The 19600-nt window shown below is 40.7% G+C and overlaps 1 protein-coding gene across 1 annotated transcript in view; it reads left to right on the top strand.

The window, feature by feature from the left end:
• trpm3 (transient receptor potential cation channel, subfamily M, member 3) overlaps positions 1-19600 on the top strand; it is a 421760-nt gene that overhangs the window by 241670 nt on the left and 160490 nt on the right. The window contains exon 2 of the mRNA XM_060906727.1: positions 12935-13014. Within this exon, the coding sequence (XP_060762710.1) occupies positions 12935-13014 (80 nt within the window). The remainder of the gene's footprint in view (positions 1-12934; positions 13015-19600) is intronic.

Raw genomic sequence — 19600 nt, 5'->3', positions numbered from 1 at the left:
GAATTCCACTATAACGGCATCCATTCTGACACATCCATCCATCCATCCATTATCCGTAGCCGCTTATCCTGTCATACAGGGTTGCAGGCACGCTGGAGCCTATCCAAGCTGACTATGGACGAAAGGCGGGGTACACCCTGGACAAATCGCCAGGTCATCACAGGGCTGACACATAGACACAGACAGCCATTCACACTCACATTCACACCTACGGTCAATTTAGAGCCACCAATTAGCCTAACCTGCATGTCTTTGGGGGAAACCGGAGCGCATTCAAACTCCACACAGAAAGGCTCTCGTCGGCCACTGGGCTCGACCCCAGGACCTTCTTGCTGTGAGGCGACAGTGCTAACCACTACACCACCATGCCGTCCCTCATTCTGATACATACAAACCGCAATGCTGTGTCGTAATTACTGCTCTGAATCCTTGTTTGGGTGGCACGGTGGTGTAGTGGTTAGCGCTGTCGCCTCACAGCAAGAAGGTCCTGGGTTCGAGCCCCGGGGTCGGCGAGGGCCTTTCTGTGCGGAGTTTGCATGTTCTCCCCGTGTCCGCGTGGGTTTCCTCCGGGTGCTCCGGTTTCCCCCACAGTCCAAAGACATGCAGGTTAGGTTAACTGGCGACTCTAAATTGACCGTAGGTGTGAATGTGAGTGTGAATGGTTGTCTGTGTCTATGTGTCAGCCCTGTGATGACCTGGCGACTTGTCCAGGGTGTACCCCGCCTTTCGCCCGTAGTCAGCTGGGATAGGCTCCAGCTTGCCTGCGACCCTGTAGAAGGATAAAGCGGCTAGAGATAATGAGAAAGAGAGAATCCTTGTTTGAAAAGCATTGAAAACGATAAAACTAAAAGTCGTATTGGTGTCTGAGTGAAAAAGAAAACAATTTTCTCTTTAAAGGCTTTCAAGTTGGTCGTGGCTCATGGCTGTTCTCTGATGGCGTCAAAGATCTCGACCGCCAACATTCTTGCAAAAACAGCGTTTAACTAATCAGCATGTGTTTTAATTCGCAGGTGGAAAGAACAGCTCTAATCTGCTTTAAATGAAAGAATGCCAGCACTCTGAGCTCAGTTCCATGGAGCTGGCATCATGCAGCTGGGCTAATGTGTGTGAGAGAGAAAGAGCGAGAGAGAGAGAGAGAGAGAGAGAGAGAGAGAATCATGTCAGAGTCCAACTAAGAGGGAAAGAGAGGAAGTGGTGAAATGAGAGTTCGTCAGATGGACAGTCGGGAAGAGAGATGCAGTGTGTGTGAAAAAGTCGGAGGGAAAGTGCGAGCACTGAGATTTTTACAAGCACACACACCACAGGCAAAAAATGTGAAAAAAACCCTTCTTTTTGTTTTTTTGTACTTGATTTTTGTTGGTTGCTTTATTATATTAACGGTGGGGGTGTAGACTTTTTATATCCTATTTATTTATTTATTTACTTATAACTTTTCAGATCCACTGACTGGCACCGTGACCTACACATGGTTTTTCCACTTTTCAAATATTTTCATAGGTCTTTTCTTGAACATATATTTTTAAAACCTCTTCATATTTAAAGTACACTGATTTTCTTTTTGCATCGAAGACACCTCAGGTGATGTTCTAAGCCTCCCAGTACAACGTTTCCATCCTCCTACATTTAAAACTGCTACCTGAAGGTGATGAGGTTCATGAGTAGGAGAGAAACTGAAAGAAAGAGAGGCATGGAGAGAGAAAGAGAAACGTAGAAACACTATCAAGGAACATATCTTAAATATAGCCCAATTTATCTAACATTTCTCATTATGAGGTTATGAATAATATACAGTATGATTAGTCAAGCAGCTTGAGGCTTGAAATAGTCTTGGTCTGTTGGCAGATAATTATGTTTCTTGGGAAAAAAAGACTGAATTTGGTAAAAAAAAAAGACAATATGTATTAAAGAAAGAAAGAGTGTTAAAGAGAAGGAGCGATGAAGAGAATGTGCCTGAAAGACAGAACAATTGAGATGGCGTGAGAGAAGGAGATAACAGGATGCTGTCCGTCATTCTAGTGCAATAATGTCATGCTGCTTGTAGCTCCAGCTAAACTGCGCTAATGCTGGCAGAGTAAGAAAATAAATCGATTAACGAGATTTGTATCAGGCTGTGGGACATTAACCAGCAACACCGCTGATCTGTTCATATCGACAGGTCCATTTATCAGCTCTGCACTATCCTGCTGAGGTTTATATCCGCACTTCTGTGGGCTTATGATTAGTCTGCTTGTTTCTCAACCGAGGATCAGCGAGGATTGTTTGATGAATCCTTGCAGGCCTAAAGGATCGAATCAACGTCACGTCATTCAGGACACTTACAAAGAAGCACTGACACTGGAGAAACCTTCTATGGATTCGAAACAAACATCAAACATCTCCTCACAGAAATTTTCAACAGCTCAATTATTACACACACTTTTAATCTGTTTATGTGGAACATCCACCATACAAGTCCCTCTATACGTTTTTCAGCTCGTCCGGCCGCATGAGCTTATGTGATCACACATCGTCCGTCGTCATCTGTCCACAATTTACAAAAATCGCTACTCTTCTTACAGGATTGATTGGATTTCAATCAAACTCATGTACAATGTTCCCCAGATGGGTGCGCATAAAAGTTGTCAAGATGGTGGCGCCACCTGTCATATTTACGATTTGATGGGCGTCTTGGCCGGTATGAGCTACAGCCTCATTGAAGCTCATCTCATCTCATTATCTCTAGCCGCTTTATCCTGTTCTACAGGGTTGCAGGCAAGCTGGAGCCTATCCCAGCTGACTACGGGCGAAAGGCGGGGTACACCCTGGACAAGTCGCAAGGTCATCACAGGGCTGACACATAGACACAGACAACCATTCACACTCACATTCACACCTACGGTCAATTTAGAGTCACCAGTTAACCTAACCTGCATGTCTTTGGACTGTGGGGGAAACCGGAGCACCCGGAGGAAACCCACGCGGACACGGGGAGAACATGCAAACTCCACACAGAAAGGCCCTCGCCAGCCCCGGGGCTCGAACCCAGGACCTTCTTGCTGTGAGGCGACAGCGCTAACCACTACACCACCGTGCCGCCCTCATTGAAGCTATGTTTATTAAAATATTAGAATAAGCAGCCGGATTTACCCACAGAAAATTCAGTTACAGTTCTTCTAAAGCATCCAGAAAATCTTTCTGTAATGTTTAAAAAGTTACCAATACTCTAATGGTCATGCTATTGCTATGTCACTTGGTTAAAATTTAAATAAATAAATAAATAAATAAATACAGCTAATTGGGTTCAGATTGGGTTTTATTGGGTTTCAGCACCCCTGCTGTTTTTTCTCTAGCTTCCCCTGCTAACACTGCTCTCTCAACTGTGGGCTCACCAAGACACAACTTAATAAGATGCAATTTTACTGCAGCTTCAGTTGATACTTCTCTAACTGGGCTAATTAAGGAAGGAAATAAAGGCACGAGTAGAAACTCTGTGGCAGTCACTAAATAACTCCTGGGTTCCAGTTCAGAAAGTGTGCATTTTCCATTCGTTCCAGTTTTCCCAAATATTCCTGGTGCTTTTAGACAGCTCAAGATTTAGATTTGCTCTGCGACAGTCATATTAACTGTTCGGGTTTATGCTGATGTCAGGGAAGGACACCATTACTGTAGTGAAATTGATACGTTAAAGTCCTTCGTAGATCTCCGTCAAGACAATCAACACAATCTAATTTTAGATCAGGAAGAATAAGGCAAAGTGTTCCGGTGCAGCGTGCTTATCCTGCTGATTAAATATACGTGATTCGTCAGATAATTGCCAGGTTTAGTTGGTGTGTTTGAACAGTTGAAGTCACCACAGTGTCCTGGACACCGGCCCATACTGCAGTCCCACATTGTGTCTTACTGGAGAAAATAACCAGGGCATATGGAAGATGAAGGAACCTTTGAATTCTAGCTACAGTCTGTTTTCCGCCAGAGAGATGAACTTGATCCCGATCCTTGCTGCCTTATGTTGAGTTTCACATGTTCTCCAAGTGTTTGTGTGGGTTTCCTTTGGGTTCACAAATTTCTACTACCAAGGCAAGTTTCCACAAGAAAATAACACAGCAGTAAAGCCGTTTGAAAATCACAATTGTTTTAATGTATTCCAGTACAACCCCAATTCCAGAAAAGTTGGGACACTGGGTAAAACAAATAAAAAATGGAAAATGACGGTTTCCAAGATTTGCAAATATTGGAAACCCTATATTTAATTGAAAATAGGACAAAAACAACATATCGGATGTTGAAACTGAGAAATTTTATTGTTTTTTTGAAAAATATATGCTCATTTTGAATTTGATGTTAGCAACACCTTCCAGAAAAGTTGGAACAGGGCCAACAAAAGACTGAAAAAATTGTGTAATGCAAAAAACAAACAAATAAACAAACAAAACCCTAATTTGTTGCATTGGCAACAGGCCAGTAACATGACTGGGTATATAAAGAGCATCCCAGAGAAATGGAGTCTCTCAGAGTAAAGATGGGGAGGGGTTCACCGCTCTGTGAAAGACTGCATGGGCAAACAATGCAACAATTTAAGAATAACATTCCTCAATGTAAAACTGCAAAGAATTTGGGGATCATATCATCGATTTCAGGGGTTATCAACCTTTTCTGCTTTGAGGCCCACCTATTTATACATGTAACAAGTCGGGGCTCACTACAAAAGATCCCCAATTATTTTGTCTCATCTATTCTAGTAGAATCTAATAATCTACTGTAAAGTGTATTAATGGGATGCAACACCACTCCCTGTTACAGTTGGGAACCCAGGAATTAAATAAATGCAATAAAAACAAATGGTTTTTAATTGGAGGTATTGTATTTAAAACTGTGCTGATGTGCCAGAAGTGAACATAAAACCATGCATGCAGGTCATTCTCAGTCAATGATGATTCAAAAGTGGAGTCTGGTCCATTAACACAAGAACTTATTGCCATGTTTGTGTTCAGCAAACAAGCAAGTAATTAAAACCAAGAAGTACACTCAAAAGAAGTGGATATAGAACCCACTCAGCGGGATTAGATCCTTACACGCTAACAAAGAAGGATTTATTCCTATGAAAGAAAAATTTACGAGTTACATTTGACATTAGTAGAATAAATTTTGATCCTATTGTAGCTGTAACTAAATACAAAGACAATACTTATGCATACTATTAATTAACTTAATGTGAAGATAATAATTAACAGATAATCAACAAATTTTAAGGTTCTTTTAAGATTGTGTATATTTTAATCTTTTGTATTTGTATCTGTAGATGTGCGACCCCACCAGCTCTGCTGATCAACTTATCGTGTTTAAATAAATTCATTCATTCATTCATTCATTCATTTATTATGAGTTGGAAAATGATCCATCTGTTGAGTTCTCCAGCATCTCAAACTACCTGGTGCTGCAGACATCGTTCTATATGGCCACACAGATGAAAACCTGGAAGAGCATGGAGGAGAACAACTTTTTACCTGTGGCTGGGTTAAAGATCTGGGGATCAGGACACTACAGGATAAATCCTGTATCGTTTTTGCCCGGGTAAATAGGAGTTTCTGAGCTTTGTCCGCATCTCTATGATGGTTGCTAGGACACTACAAGTTTTAGTATCAGGTGTAAACAAACCACAGCCGCTTGATTCCCAATCCTCCCTGCTCTTCTCTTCCAGCAGGCATCACAGATCCATATAATTTACCCACAAATGTATTTATTTATTCTGCTCTCTCTCTCTCTCTCTCTCTCTCTCTCTCTCTCTCTCTCTATATATATATATATATATATATATATATATATATATATATATATATATATGTGTGTGTGTGTGTGTGTGTGTGTGTCTGTGCGTGCGCATGCATGTGCGGGGGGGAGTTAAATGCAAAGGAGGAATGTGACAATAATAAAGATTTATTCTTAATTTACCCACAAATATATTTATTCCAGCTGAAAGGTGTACGTCAAACCACCTATCGGATTTGGGACACTATGACATCCTGAACTGTTTAGAATTTGGCTTCAAACTTGAAAAATATTCGCAGCCCACTAGATAGCACTTCGCGGCCCACTAATGGGCCCAGTGGTTGAGAAACACTGATCTGTGGTCCATAATATCATTAAAAGATTCAGAGAATCTGGAGAAATCTCTGTATGCAAGAGACAAGGCTGAAAACTGACATTGGATGCTTGTGATCTTCAGGCCCTCAGGTGTCAGGTGACACTGCATTAAAAACAGACACTTCTCTATAGTGGAAATCACTGTATGGGCTCAGGAACACTTCAGAAAACCATCGTCTGTGAAAACAGTTCATTACTGTATCCACAAATGCAAGTTAAAACCAGATATAAACAATGTCCAGAAACACCGCCACCTTCTCTGGGCCCGAGCTCTTTTATGATGGACTGAGGTGAAGTGGAAATCTGTCCCGAGGTCTGACGAATCAAAAGTAGAAAATCTTTTTAGAAATCATGGACACCACGTCCTCCAGGCTAAATAGGAGAGGGACCATCCGGCTTGTTATCAGTGCACAGTTCATATCCAGCATCTGTGATGGTATGAGGGGGCATTAGTGCACATGACATGGGTAGCTTGTACATCTGGGAAGGCATCATTAATGCTGAATGATATATACATGTTTTAGAGTAATATGCTACCATCCAGACAAAATCTTTTTCAGGGAAGGCCTTCCTTCTTTCAGCAAGACAATGCCAAACTGCTTTCTGCACATTTTAAAACTGCATGGCTCTGTAGTAAAAGAGTCCAGGTGCTAAACTGGCCTGCCTGCAGTCCAGACCTGTCTCCCATTTAAAATATTTGGTGCATTATGAAGCGCAAAATACGACAAAGGAGATCCCGAACTGTTGAGCAACTGAAATTGCAGGGGTAAACATGCCCCTGTTCCAACTTTTTTGAAACATGTTACTGACGTCAAATTCAAAATGAGCATATATTTTTCATAAAACAATCTGTTTTAACATTTGATATGTTGTCTTTGTACTCTTTTCAATGAAATATATACGATTTCCATGATTTGCAAATTATCGCATTCTGTTTTTATTTACAGTTTACACAGTGTCCTGACTTTTTTGGAATTGGGGTCATAATCAAGATGCCAGATGTGTATGACTAGTCAGCTGAGATTGTCCATTTGGTCAAGCAGCATATATTAACAGAAACAAAATCAGCACTGAAAATCATCATCACTCCATTGTCCCATATTCACTCATTTCAGTCAAACAAAAATCAGCAGTCAGTGGAAAAGTGTTGTGTTTCATTGTTGCGTGCTATATGACGTGAAACGTAATCAATCAGGATCAGTGGTCCTACTAACCACGCCCTCCAGAGTAGAGCAATTCCAGCGTTATGGACGTGACACTTGAACTCAAAATGGCAACAAATGACCCAGTGCATGTTTTATTGTCTCCCAGTATTTAAACAGGTGTTGCATATTTTAAGGCTGTACCATACTGGAGAAGTGATAGAACAAGAACAATTCCCATAGTACATCTAGGGCATGCCAGAAAATGCCAATAAAAGATGCGTTATGGATGTGACAGAAAAAGTATCACTTTTCTTGGGTGACTGTACATTTTTATCAAACTCTGTGAAATCGTAAACCTAATGTCGAAATGGAGATATCCATTTGATAGAGGGGTCCAAGGTGAATATTAAAAGATCTTTGTTTAAAATATTTTGTATTTCATGCAGAGTTTCAGAAGGAAAAGTCAGCGTTATGGATGTGACGAAATTCCGTTATGGATGTGACGCGTCTGAAATAGACATGGCATGTGTTTAGAAAATCAGCAATTTAACCACCATAACCCTTTGAAAAACTCTCTAAATATCAGCTAAAACTATCAAAGTTCTTAAATAATATTTAGGATGGCTATTGTTTTGCTGTTTTGTGGATTTTAGCATACATTTCTGTGGCTTGTGGCAATAATATAGAATTGTACATGATCAAAGTTGATTTTAGCTTGGGGTTTACATTATAAGAAAGAAAGACTGACAGTGACATATTAGGTTGGTTACAAATTGGTTCAACTTATTCACATCTGTAAAATACAGGCCTAGGTGATATCTCTGGGAGTGGTTTTGATGTATTACATGTTGCTTTATTTTTGCATGGTGAGGTTGACATTTACATGGAATTGCCCAGTAGCATTAGTTCTTGTTGGTCCCAATCTTGAGCAGGTAACAAAATCTGAACAGAAGGAATATTTGGTACCAGACTGATGGCTAGAAAAGCAGAACAAATACAATAGTATTTGTTTGGAACCGGTGTAGAATGATGACCACTGTGCTGCTTCATGTAGCGCTATAACAGCCCTCCGTTTATAGGATCATTTCAGGGTGAATGCATGAGGGGAGCGTAAAGTTCTCGGCTAGCACCGACATCTCATCGTGTGTGTGTAAGAGAGTGAGTTTCTATTTATGAGAACTAAAAGGACAAAATGTTCTCACAGTTAGTCCCCCCCCAAAAAAACCCACAGCTTTTTCTAATTTTTAACTCACAAAAAAAAGCCAAAATACTTCCTTCTGGTTACTGAGATTAAGATAAAATATAGGCACAAGTGTGTGTGCGTGTGATGTCTACTGAAATAACACTCCAGTAACACAGCTCAACAAGAAACACACACACACACACACACTGAGAGAGAGAGAGATTCTCAGTATAACACCATTTACACCAAGAACACACACGGTGATAGACGCTTTCTCATACAGACCAAGGATCCACACAGGTATTTCTATTTCATTTAATTTTTTACATTTCATCATTTATCAAAAATACAAGATAAACCTAAGTCTTTCCTCAGTTTCTACTAAAGATACATGACTTAAAAGCAAGATGAAGCAGTTTCAGCAGTCTCTATCTGCATTAATACAACTTTCTCTGTTAAAACAACTAGAGATCAAAAGTTTCTTCAAACTGATTTTTAGGATCTTTTACCACACCATTTCCTAATGACCACAGACACGATCTGGACTTCATCATTGCGTGTTATTTTCCTGACTGATTTTATTCGATTTAAATCTGCGATTTAATAAGATTGGCCAAATTTATATGGTACAGCATCAGGATTTGATATGAAAAGTACATTATCAAAGTACATTATTGGATCATCCTGTATAATCAAACCTCAATGAATTACATTGTTAATAGTTATAGTATATAATTAAGTTATTCCACGAAACCGAGCCGTACGTGAGGTGATAGCCGCGTCAGCTATAAGCCGTGTACGGCGAGACTGAGTGGAATAACTGTTTTATTCTATCCGCATTCACTGGATTTTGAGAAACAGAGCATTTTTATTTGTATTTTTTTTTTTTTTGCAAATTCGATAAATAAAAACTTTACACAAAAAATCATTTCCGCTTAGTCAGGCTTCTTAAAAACCTATCGATGGCTGCACAAATTGACTTTAATGTTGTTTTTTTTGTACAAAGTGCCGTTTTTCTGTCGTGCCAAGGTATAGAATAGCTTTAGACATTTATTTAATTCTTCCTTGGACATTTCAGTTCTGTAACTTTCAAACTTCTTTGAGCTTTTGAACCAGTCTAAACAATTTAACAAATTTTAACGCTTAAAGATGGAAAATGTAAACAAACCGGCGAAATGACAGGAGCAATTTGTGAAAAATGCTATAATAATAATTCTTGAAAAATTAAAAAAATACATTCTTACCATCAAATACTTTCATTCCATATTTTGTTGCTTTTTTTTTGCATTTTTTGAGGTTTTGCTTTTGAGTAGAGTTTTTATTTCTTCCTTGGTTGATTCAGCAACATGCGCCGCTGTTTTGCTTTTCTCTACTCATGGTATATGCGCTGATATCCTAGTAGTAGAGTCGCCAATCAGAGCACATGATTGCTCATATTCAGTGAATGTGGATAGAATAAATATAATTATATATTCCGTCAATCTTGTCTCAGAAATCTGAAGGATATAGTAAACAAATTAAAAGCAGCATTCAAGTATTTGTTCTGTACAATATACTGTATAAGAGTACACTGAATGCTATGAAGGTATTTTAAACATCTGGAGCTTTTCATGTTATTGCAAAGGGAGTGATGAATATTGAGATTCAAATTTGCGTAATTTACTTAGCTGGCTCATCAGGCCAGAGACTAGCAACAGTATGATGTCAGATAAGAACGTTTTTATAGATTTTTATATTTTATTTATGATCTGTGTTCTGATTTGCAAACTTGTGAACATGGCTTGTTTTAATGAAAACAGAGCTTAAAGATGATGCGTTTATTCTCCCGGTGTGTCCATGTCCATGATGATGGTTAAAAATACTGCCGTAATATTTATAGCAACTCTTCACTTTGGGTGAGTCTATGCTGACTGTAGTCTCAGATCCATCCCTGTTCTTGGAACCCGACATGCTCTAATAAAGTTAGCAGCCTCATGGTTTGATGGTTTTATACTTTGAGATGCTTTTCTCCTCACCATGGTTGTCAAGAGTGATTATTATTATTAGCTCATCCAGCCAACAAGCGATGAGCATCATGTATTGTCCGTCGCCCGTCCGTTGTCGTTCACATTTCATGAAAATCACTTCTTCTCTCTCAGCTCTTCACTGATTTTTATTCTTTTTGGCAGGAAGGTAGGTCTACCTGGGGTGCATATAGCTTCTACTCAAATTTGTATAATTGCAATTAATAATGAAAATATGGAGTAATTAATCAATCCCTAACGAGCAGTTTCCACACAAATCGCTTCTTCTCCCTCAATTCTTCACCGATTTTGATTCTTTCTGGCATGAAGGTAGGGGTATCTAGGGTGCATATAACTTCTACCCAGATTTGCTTAATTGCAATTATTAATGAAGTTATGGACTAATTAAGCCTTAATGAGCAATTCAACAAAAAGGTCAATTCCTCGCCATTTTGGATTCTTTCTGGCAAATAGGTCGGTATTCCTAGGGGTGTGTGTGTATATATATATATATATATATATATATATATATATATATATATATAGTATAGGGCGGCACGGTGGTGTAGTGGTTAGCGCTGTCACCTCACAGCAAGAAGGTCCGGGTTCGAGCCCGGGGCCGACGAGGGCCTTTCTGTGTGGAGTTTGCATGTTCTCCCCATGTCCGTGTGGGTTTCCTCTGGGTGCTCCAGTTTCCCCCACAGTCCAAAGACATGCAGGTTAGGTTAACTGGTGACTCTAAATTGACCGTAGGTGTGAATGGTTGTCTGTGTCTATGTGTCAGCCCTGTGATGACCTGGCGACTTGTCCAGGGTGTACCCTGCCTTTCGCCCGTAGTCAGCTGGGATAGGCTCCAGCTTCCCTGCGACCCTGTAGAACAAGATAAAGCGGCTAGAGATAATGAGATGAGACGAGATATATTGTATATAGCTTGCAACATTTATTGCACAAGGTGGCCCACTTTAGATCGTTCCTTCTGGACTAGATGGGACCTGAGTGAGCTACGCCGTCATTGACGGTCTTGTTTGACTTACCATTGCTTTCCTGTCAGCTCAAACCAGTCTGGACATTCTGCTCTGATCTCTCTCTTCAACAAGATGTTTCCACACATAGAACTGGATGTTTATGATTTTTCACTCAATTCTTCACCACTCTGGAGACTGTTGTGTGTGAAAATCCCAGGAGATTAACAGTTTCTGGAATACTAACACTAGCCTGTCCAACACCAACAACCATACCGTGGTCAAAGTTACTTCTCCATTCCTGTCAGATTTCAGCCTGAAGATTTTCCACATTAATTAATTTCTTTATAAATACCTTTATACTGCTTGTGCAGTTCCTCTTGAACAGTTTGACGCTTCAAATCCAATCACTTATCGAGATACAGTCTGGTATCAAGCTACACTTGAGAAGGAGTTGATGTCCAATGTGTTCATTTATATACATTTTCCAGATGTTAATATAATTGCGATTTTATTCGAGTATTATTGTTCGATTGAGTAACTCAGTAGAAATAGTGCTCTGATGATTTCAGTGATGCTAAAGTCAAGGCTATAAGCTTCCATTATCCTGTTAGAGTCAATGTGAAACTGAACAAGCATCAAATATCGCAGCTTATTGATTATATTTTACATAAAATTGTTTATTTCTTTAAGAAATGTGCAGGGTTTTTTTTGTCTCAGTATCTCTTTTATCTTCTCTGCTCACTTGGCTTGTCTCGGGTTCGGTTGTGTTGCTGCTTAATACCAGTGACAGGAAAATCTATTTCAATTTCTACTTTCTATTTACAGCTTGATAACCTTCTCTTTTTATTTTAAAGCAGCATCCTTTTTTTGTTTTCCTTCCTTTTTTTTCCCATCAGTTCTCAGCCGAAAGCCAGCATTCCTGTTGGGTTGAACACATCTCCCTGTCACAGCACATGAACGCTGCCGCTGCTTCTCCCACCAACCCTGTCACAAACCATCTCATTCACTTCAGAACCTACTTTGTGTGTGTTCATGGTGGCGTGAATGCGGGTCTCTGGTGATCTGCTGATTCATCGTACCAGGGTTTCCCTGTACAAGCTAACCCAGAGGCCAGGTTTTTATAAGACATGGGGTTTACTGTGGGAATGTTAGGGTCGGGGTGAGTGACCTGAGCACCAAATTCTTCAAACATTGTGCTCAGTTTGGAGGCTTTCAGTATGCCAGTCTTGTTGGTTTTGAGTATTTAAAACGTTGGGTCCTTTTTCGATTTTTGGGTTTGTTTGTTGTTCACCAATCAAGTTGCTTTGGGGATGTGTTTGGGTTTTTGATACTGCTTGGGACGTTCTTTGGATTTTGAGGTAATGCAAGTTTTTGGGCTCTTAAAGTGTTCAAGTGTAAGTTGAATTAGTTGTTGTTGTTTTTCAGTGTGTGGATGGAAGTTGAGTATGAGCTTTATTACACTGAGGTTTTTTTTCCTTTATGTGATTGTTGCCTAAACACTTTTCTGTGTGTCCTCAGGCTCAGAAGTCTTGGATCGAGCGAGCCTTCAGCAAGAGAGAATGTGTGCACATCATCATCAGCGCCAAAGACCCCCACAGGTAAGAATCCTTATATTGCATCTATTTATTTTAATAGAAGCAAGATATGTGGGATTATACAGTATATCCAATCTGGGATTAAAATTAAACATGGCTTGATTTCAAGAAAATGAGTGTTAGAGATTGAAAGGAATAGGTGATGACCTGCCCTCTGGGATTAACTGCATTTCCCGAGCAGTGATGGAAGTCCAGTGCACATTTTAAAACCGTCCTTTAAGAGCCTGAGCTTCGAGTTCACCAGGATACCAAAGTCTCAATCCACTAGAATGAGGTTGGTGTAGAAAATGTCAGGATTTCTCCAGTCTTCCACACTGAAACAAAGAGATCCTTGTGAAATTGAAGTATATCTTCTCTTATATACATCCTGTTTGTCAGGATGCTGTATATTTCATCCAACATATAGATGCTCCAACAACACAATTGCTGTGTTTCTCAATGATTCATTCAGATTTGTTCTTGTGTTCTCGTGTATTATTTTGCTATTTTCCATTTTAGTTCAGAGACTGGTGTTCCTTTATAATGCAGAGTGGTAACATTTTCACCGAAGAGGTCTGAGTACCATGCAAATATCGAGTGAACTTGCCAACAAATGATGACCATTCTAAAGCCACATACAGTAAATCATAGCAATGGTGAAGCAGGTAGATAGTGAACAATAACCTTGTAAAGATGCAAACTTTCTCACAAATCTTTATAAAAACAAGCATGCACTGCTTTCATAACTTTGTGAGTTTGTTCTTGGCAAGAACATCCTTTCTAGGAGTCCTCTTGTCAGGAACATGGTGTGGTTTTCTGATTTTACCTCCACCAACTTTGTTGGAAGAGATTATGCTTTCACCACTGTTTGTTTTTGTTTGTCTGTTCCCAACATAACTCAAAAAGTAGTGAATAGATTTTGATGAAATTGTGAGAAAACGTGCGAGCCATGGGCCAAGGAGCAACTGATGCAAATCTGGATATGTATGCACAGTCGCTACATGCCCCAATACACAATCCTCCTCGGTCTTCTTTTCCTGCAAGTTATGACATGGAAAAATCCCTAAAGCTGTAATTCATGAACGGTCCACTGCACATATAGACCCCTTTCACATGACGTCACCGCGCCGCGAGATTTTGTTAGGCGCCATATTGGAAGACCAAGTACATGCACTCACAATATAAAACAAAGTACGAGCGAGAGTAAAGTGACACGATGGATGATAATTCTGGTTATGTGAGTACATTACCAGCTGCAGAAAGGGCACGGTATGTGGAGAAACTGGCTGTGATTGATGGGTTTGACCCATATGATAAGACTCGCGGCAAGGGAGAATGGAAACATAAGGAGGACCGGACACCAATTCTGCCATCTGTTTGCTACCCAGACATTGTAAACTATTTGTTGTTTACACCCAGTGTCTATACTCAGTGTTCGAACTATGCCGATATTTTCGGGGGGCCCCTTTTTTTCCCTTGGGGGTGTGTGCGCTTGCTCTTGTCTCGGAGCGCGGATCTCCAAACACATGAGAAGCCTATCTTACGCACATATCACGCGGACTCCACACCTCCACACACGCATCGCGTCTGAAGTCATAACTCATCAGGGGAAATCGTGTCCACATTGGCATGTTCAAAAAACAACCTCGCGTCAACAATGATACCACACGCAAGGAAAAAAAAAAAAAGTCAGGCTACTCAACAACCAACCTGGCAGCAGCGAGCAAGCCCCAAACCATCCTAAATTATTATTATTATTAAATTGTAGAAGTCTGGGAGGCTTGCTCCTCATACAGTTATCAACTTGGGGCCAATTTAGCATGTTTTAAATCTGAATTTCTTGCGTTTGCTTACCTCAAAGTGTCCGCAGATCATGCACAGACATCCATTATATCCACAGTTTTTTGCCAAGTCTCACACAGGTTTCTTTCAAGTCTACTGTTGGGCCAATAAATCATAAATAAAACAGCTCAGATTTGTTTGTTTAAGTCGTTTGCCACTCCACTTTATTCTCGTGGGTTCACTTATTTCCCCCTAATCACGAGTTTGTTGGTCTTCCAAAATGGTGCAGGGTCTGTTTACTTCCGGTTTCGGGTGACGTCAGTGAAAGGGGTCTATAATCTGTTGGTCTCCATTTGATCACAAACCAATAAAGGTTTCCTGAATCAACATTTCAGCAACTTCAGATCAACATTAGTGTCCCCTACTGCTGATTTTCTGAATCAAGCCAAAAAGTTAATCTACTCCGCCAGCGCCGCCATGATTGAAAATCACATGATTGCATTCCTGCTGATTGGCCAAAGCTTGAACAGTGTTCGTGAACCTTATGTACTGTGTTGTTTTGCCTATCAGTAGCCCCCAATCAGCACACTTATATAAACTTGAGAATAATGATTTGAAGCCACATACTTATTTACTTACTTACTTGTTTAAGGCTGTCTCAGCCGAGCTGCCTGCCTCAAAGACCAGTCTCTGCGGTCGGACATGCAGGCAGTGAGCTCTGCATTGTTGGCTGCCCCAGCGTCCCTCATGAGTGTATCAACTAGTGTAGTCGCTGGACGACCAGGACGGTACGATCCATGCGTGGGCTCCCACAGAATGAGTTGACTTATGGGGAGCTCGTTGTGCCTGAGGCAGTGACCCGCCAGGCCAAGCTTCCTCCAGGCCACCTTGTTGGAGATCCTTGGGAGGTCACCATAGAGCTCTTTGTTGGGAATGTGGTCCTGCCAACTGATGTTTAAGGCAACACATAGCATGCGGGTGTATGAGCCATCCAGTGACTTCTGGAGGGAGATGTTCAGGGCCCAGCACTTGCTACCATACAGGAGTATGGATTCCACCATTAAACAGAACAGTTTGATCTTGAGTTCTTGTGATATGGTGGATTTCCAGACAGCTCTCATGTTGTTAAGGGCCTTCCATGCAAAAGCTTTTCGGATCTTCATGTTATGTTCGGTGGAGCCAATCCATGAGCCGAGATATTTAAAATCGCTCATGACCTCAAGGGGCTTTCCAGTTTTTGTCCTAGGTGAAGCTGTGAGGGGAACATTGCAGGTCATTACTTTGGTTTTCTGGTTGTTGACAAAAAGTCTGACTTCATTACACTCTTCTTCTATGCGTAGCAGCAGTTCCTGAGCCTGCAGGATGTCGTCAAAGAGCAAGGCAATGTCATCGGCAAAGTCCAGCTCTGTAAGCGCCTTCGTAGGGTACCTTTGTGATCTTCGGAGAGTGAGTGTAAGACCAAGCTCAGTCTCTTTCCCATCAATGGCTTTCCTGAGAGCGTAGTCAAGAACCATCACAAACAAGAATGGAGTGAGCGTGTCCCCTTGGAGCATGCCTGCGGTGATCCTGAAGTCATTGGAAATGCCATCAGCAGTGACAACTCTGGCTCTAGTGTTGGTGTACATTGCTCTGATGGCACTAAGCAACCTTGGTGGAATACCGTACGCTTTTAGGATCTTGAACATTTTGTCACGCCAGATGGAATCAAAAGCCTTCTTGAGGTCTAAGAATGTGATGACTGCTGAGAGATTGTTCTTCCATACTTCTTCTAGGATGCAGCGTAGTACCAGGGTATGGCTCACTGTAGATCTGCCTTCCTGAAATCCATTCTGATTGAATCTAAGGTGAGGTTCAATGGGATCACGGTGTGTCCCACATAGTGTATCATAAATTTAGACTTTGTGTACTACTTGTTTAATTTCCAACCCTTCCACACCATGACACGGTGTGTTGTGAGTCCTCATTTTGACAGTTCACATTTAAAACATCGATGTGTGGTTTCTTGCAGACGGATTCACCGTCACTCACCTTTCAACCAATCAGCGCACAGTAGTGCATCATGCGATTTCCAAAATGGCAGCACCGATGGAGTAGACTGGAAGTTTTCTTCTTAGTTGAGAAAAATCGACCGTTTGGATCAACATTATTGACTTGAATTGAATAACATGTTGAGCCGAGTAATCTTTATTGATTCATGATCAAAATAAGGTTGGTAGCCATGGAGCTGGCAGTGTACGAAATCCATGACTTCTAGCATGGGAACCCCCAGCTTCGGGATGTTTCTGTGTCATAACATGTAGGAAAAGAAGACCAAAGAGGATTGTGTATTGGGGCAAGTAGCGACTGTGATGTACTGTATGTGGATCTGGGATTTTTTTCAACTGTTCCCAACTTAATTGAAAAAGTAGTGAATGGATTTGGATGTATTTTGGTGGACAGCTTTAGTATTATCCTCGGTTCAAGTGATTTGAGTTTGATGTTGATAACATGTGGCTTGGTGGAGATACATACTTTGTTCTTATAGGGGAAACCCCTGATGTCTCAGTATTAAAGTCTCTCCAGTCGACTGCAGTTAATCCTAATGAAGGACTTGAATACACTTTCAAATTTACCATGATATTAAATATGAAAACATCATAATACAAAGACTGCAAAGTGTACTTACTTTAAAAACTCTGTAATAACTATGTCTGCTTTTTGTGGAAAAAAAACATTGGTGAGCTAATATGAGCGGAGCACAGCCAGGTCAGATGGAGCTTTTTAATAGGCAGTCTGTCCAAATGAATGAACACTATAAAAGAAATAAGGGTGGCAGTGGCACAGTGGGTAGTGTCGCCGGTTTGATCCTGAGCTCAGGTTACTGTCTGTGTGCAGTTTATGTTGTCTGCATGGTTCTTTTAGGTTTCCTCCCATCTCTAAAAACACGCCTGGAGATGGATTGGTGAAGATAAATTGCCCAGGTTGTGAACATACGACGTCCTGAGCACTTCCTGAAGATGAATGAAAAGAAATGAGAGAACATTTGTCATGAACACTGTCATGAACCGGTCACAGGCAATGATTCTGAAATAAATGATGACTAAAACATTGAACAAAATTTGACAACTTAAAGATTCAAAGGTGCATGAGTTATGAAGGGGTGTTTTTTCTTTTTTTTTTGCATATTGTGGCTTTTCTCTGAACCTTTATGGCAAGATCAAAAACTTTATAACACGTTATATTTCAAGTCCCAATGTCTGAGTCCACAGCAAGAATTTACAAGTTATTAAAGTTGCATATATATCTGACAGTTCACACAAATACACCGAAAAGTTAAGATTATGCACACATACACTACCGTTCAAAAGTTTGGGGTCACTTTGAAATTTCCTTATTTTTGAAAGAAAAGCACTGTTCTTTTCAATGAAGATCACTTTAAACTAATCAGAAATCCACTCTATACATTGCTAATGTGGTAAATGACTATTCTAGCTAAATTCTACTAAATGTCTGGTTTTTGGTGCAATATCTACATAGGTGTATAGAGGCCCATTTCCAGCAACTCTCACTCCAGTGTTCTAATGGTACAATGTGTTTGCTCATTGCCTCAGAAGGCTAATGGATGATTAGAAAACCCTTGTACAATCATGTTAGCACAGCTGAAAACAGTTGAGCTCTTTAGAGAAGCTATAAAACTGACCTTCCTTTGAGCAGATTGAGGCTACATCCACACGACAACGGCAACGAGATGTTATTTAAAAATATATCGCGTCCAAATGGGCAACGATCAGTAAAATATCAGGTCCATATGGCAACGCAACGCTTGCTGAAAACGATGCAATACACATGCCACACCTCTAGGGGTGCTGTAAGACGGTCCCTTCGGAGACACCAGAACAATAGAAGAAGTAAGGACGCATGCGCATAAACTATTATGCGCGAGACTTCATATTAGCCACAAAGTCAGGAAAATCTGTTCGGAAAATTACATTATAATGACCAAATACAATGAAAAGTATTTTTCCAGTCTCACCTGTGAAAGGTAATCCCATGTGATCTCGTTTGGACGGCAAACCTGTTGGTACAGTTAAACGCAGCTAATCTTTATTCTCCGCTTTGACCTATCCAATATGGCGGCGAGGATGACGTATGATTCTACGCGGAAGGCGGCATCTTTAATGGTCTGGAATAAATTGAATGCTACACGTTGATGGATTAATTTGTTGTTTCTCACCTGTGAAAGGTAATCCCATGTGATCTCGTTTGGACGGTAAACCTGTTGGTACAGTTAAACGCAGCACATGAATCTTTATTCTCCGCTTTGACCTATCCAATATGGCGGCGAGGATGACGTATGATTCTACGTGGAAGGCGGCGTCTTTAATGGTCCGGAATAAATTGAATGCTACACGTTGATGGATTAATTTGCTCTTCTACGCCCTTTTTGAGGAATGTATTGTAGGACTTAAACCATCATCTGAAGAGGTGAGATCGCTCCTTTTTTTCCCTATTTTTGCTGGCAGGATTGACTCTGCCCTAAGGGCAGAGTCTCTCTCTCTCTCTCTCTCTCTCTCTCTCTCTCTCACTTTGCACCATTACACAATAAATATTCACAGTGAAAATATTTTGTAAGCGCATTTCATGAACCAAGTTATAGGATTTGTTGACAACTCGCATCGAGTTCGTTACACATGTGGTTGTGACGTCATCGTAAACAAATCCGTTCTACTCATCCAGACGACTTCACAACGGCAACGTTGCCAGATCTTTCCACTCTGGAACCCGTTCTCAAAAAGATTGCGTTTTGGGCACCCAAAATGCCGGTGCTGTGTGGACGCCAGGCCGAAAC

This window comes from Neoarius graeffei, chromosome 24 (assembly GCF_027579695.1).
Source record: "Neoarius graeffei isolate fNeoGra1 chromosome 24, fNeoGra1.pri, whole genome shotgun sequence".
NCBI lineage: Eukaryota > Metazoa > Chordata > Actinopteri > Siluriformes > Ariidae > Neoarius > Neoarius graeffei.
Note: the sequence above shows the minus strand (reverse complement) of the source record. Positions and strands in the feature narration are given on the sequence as shown.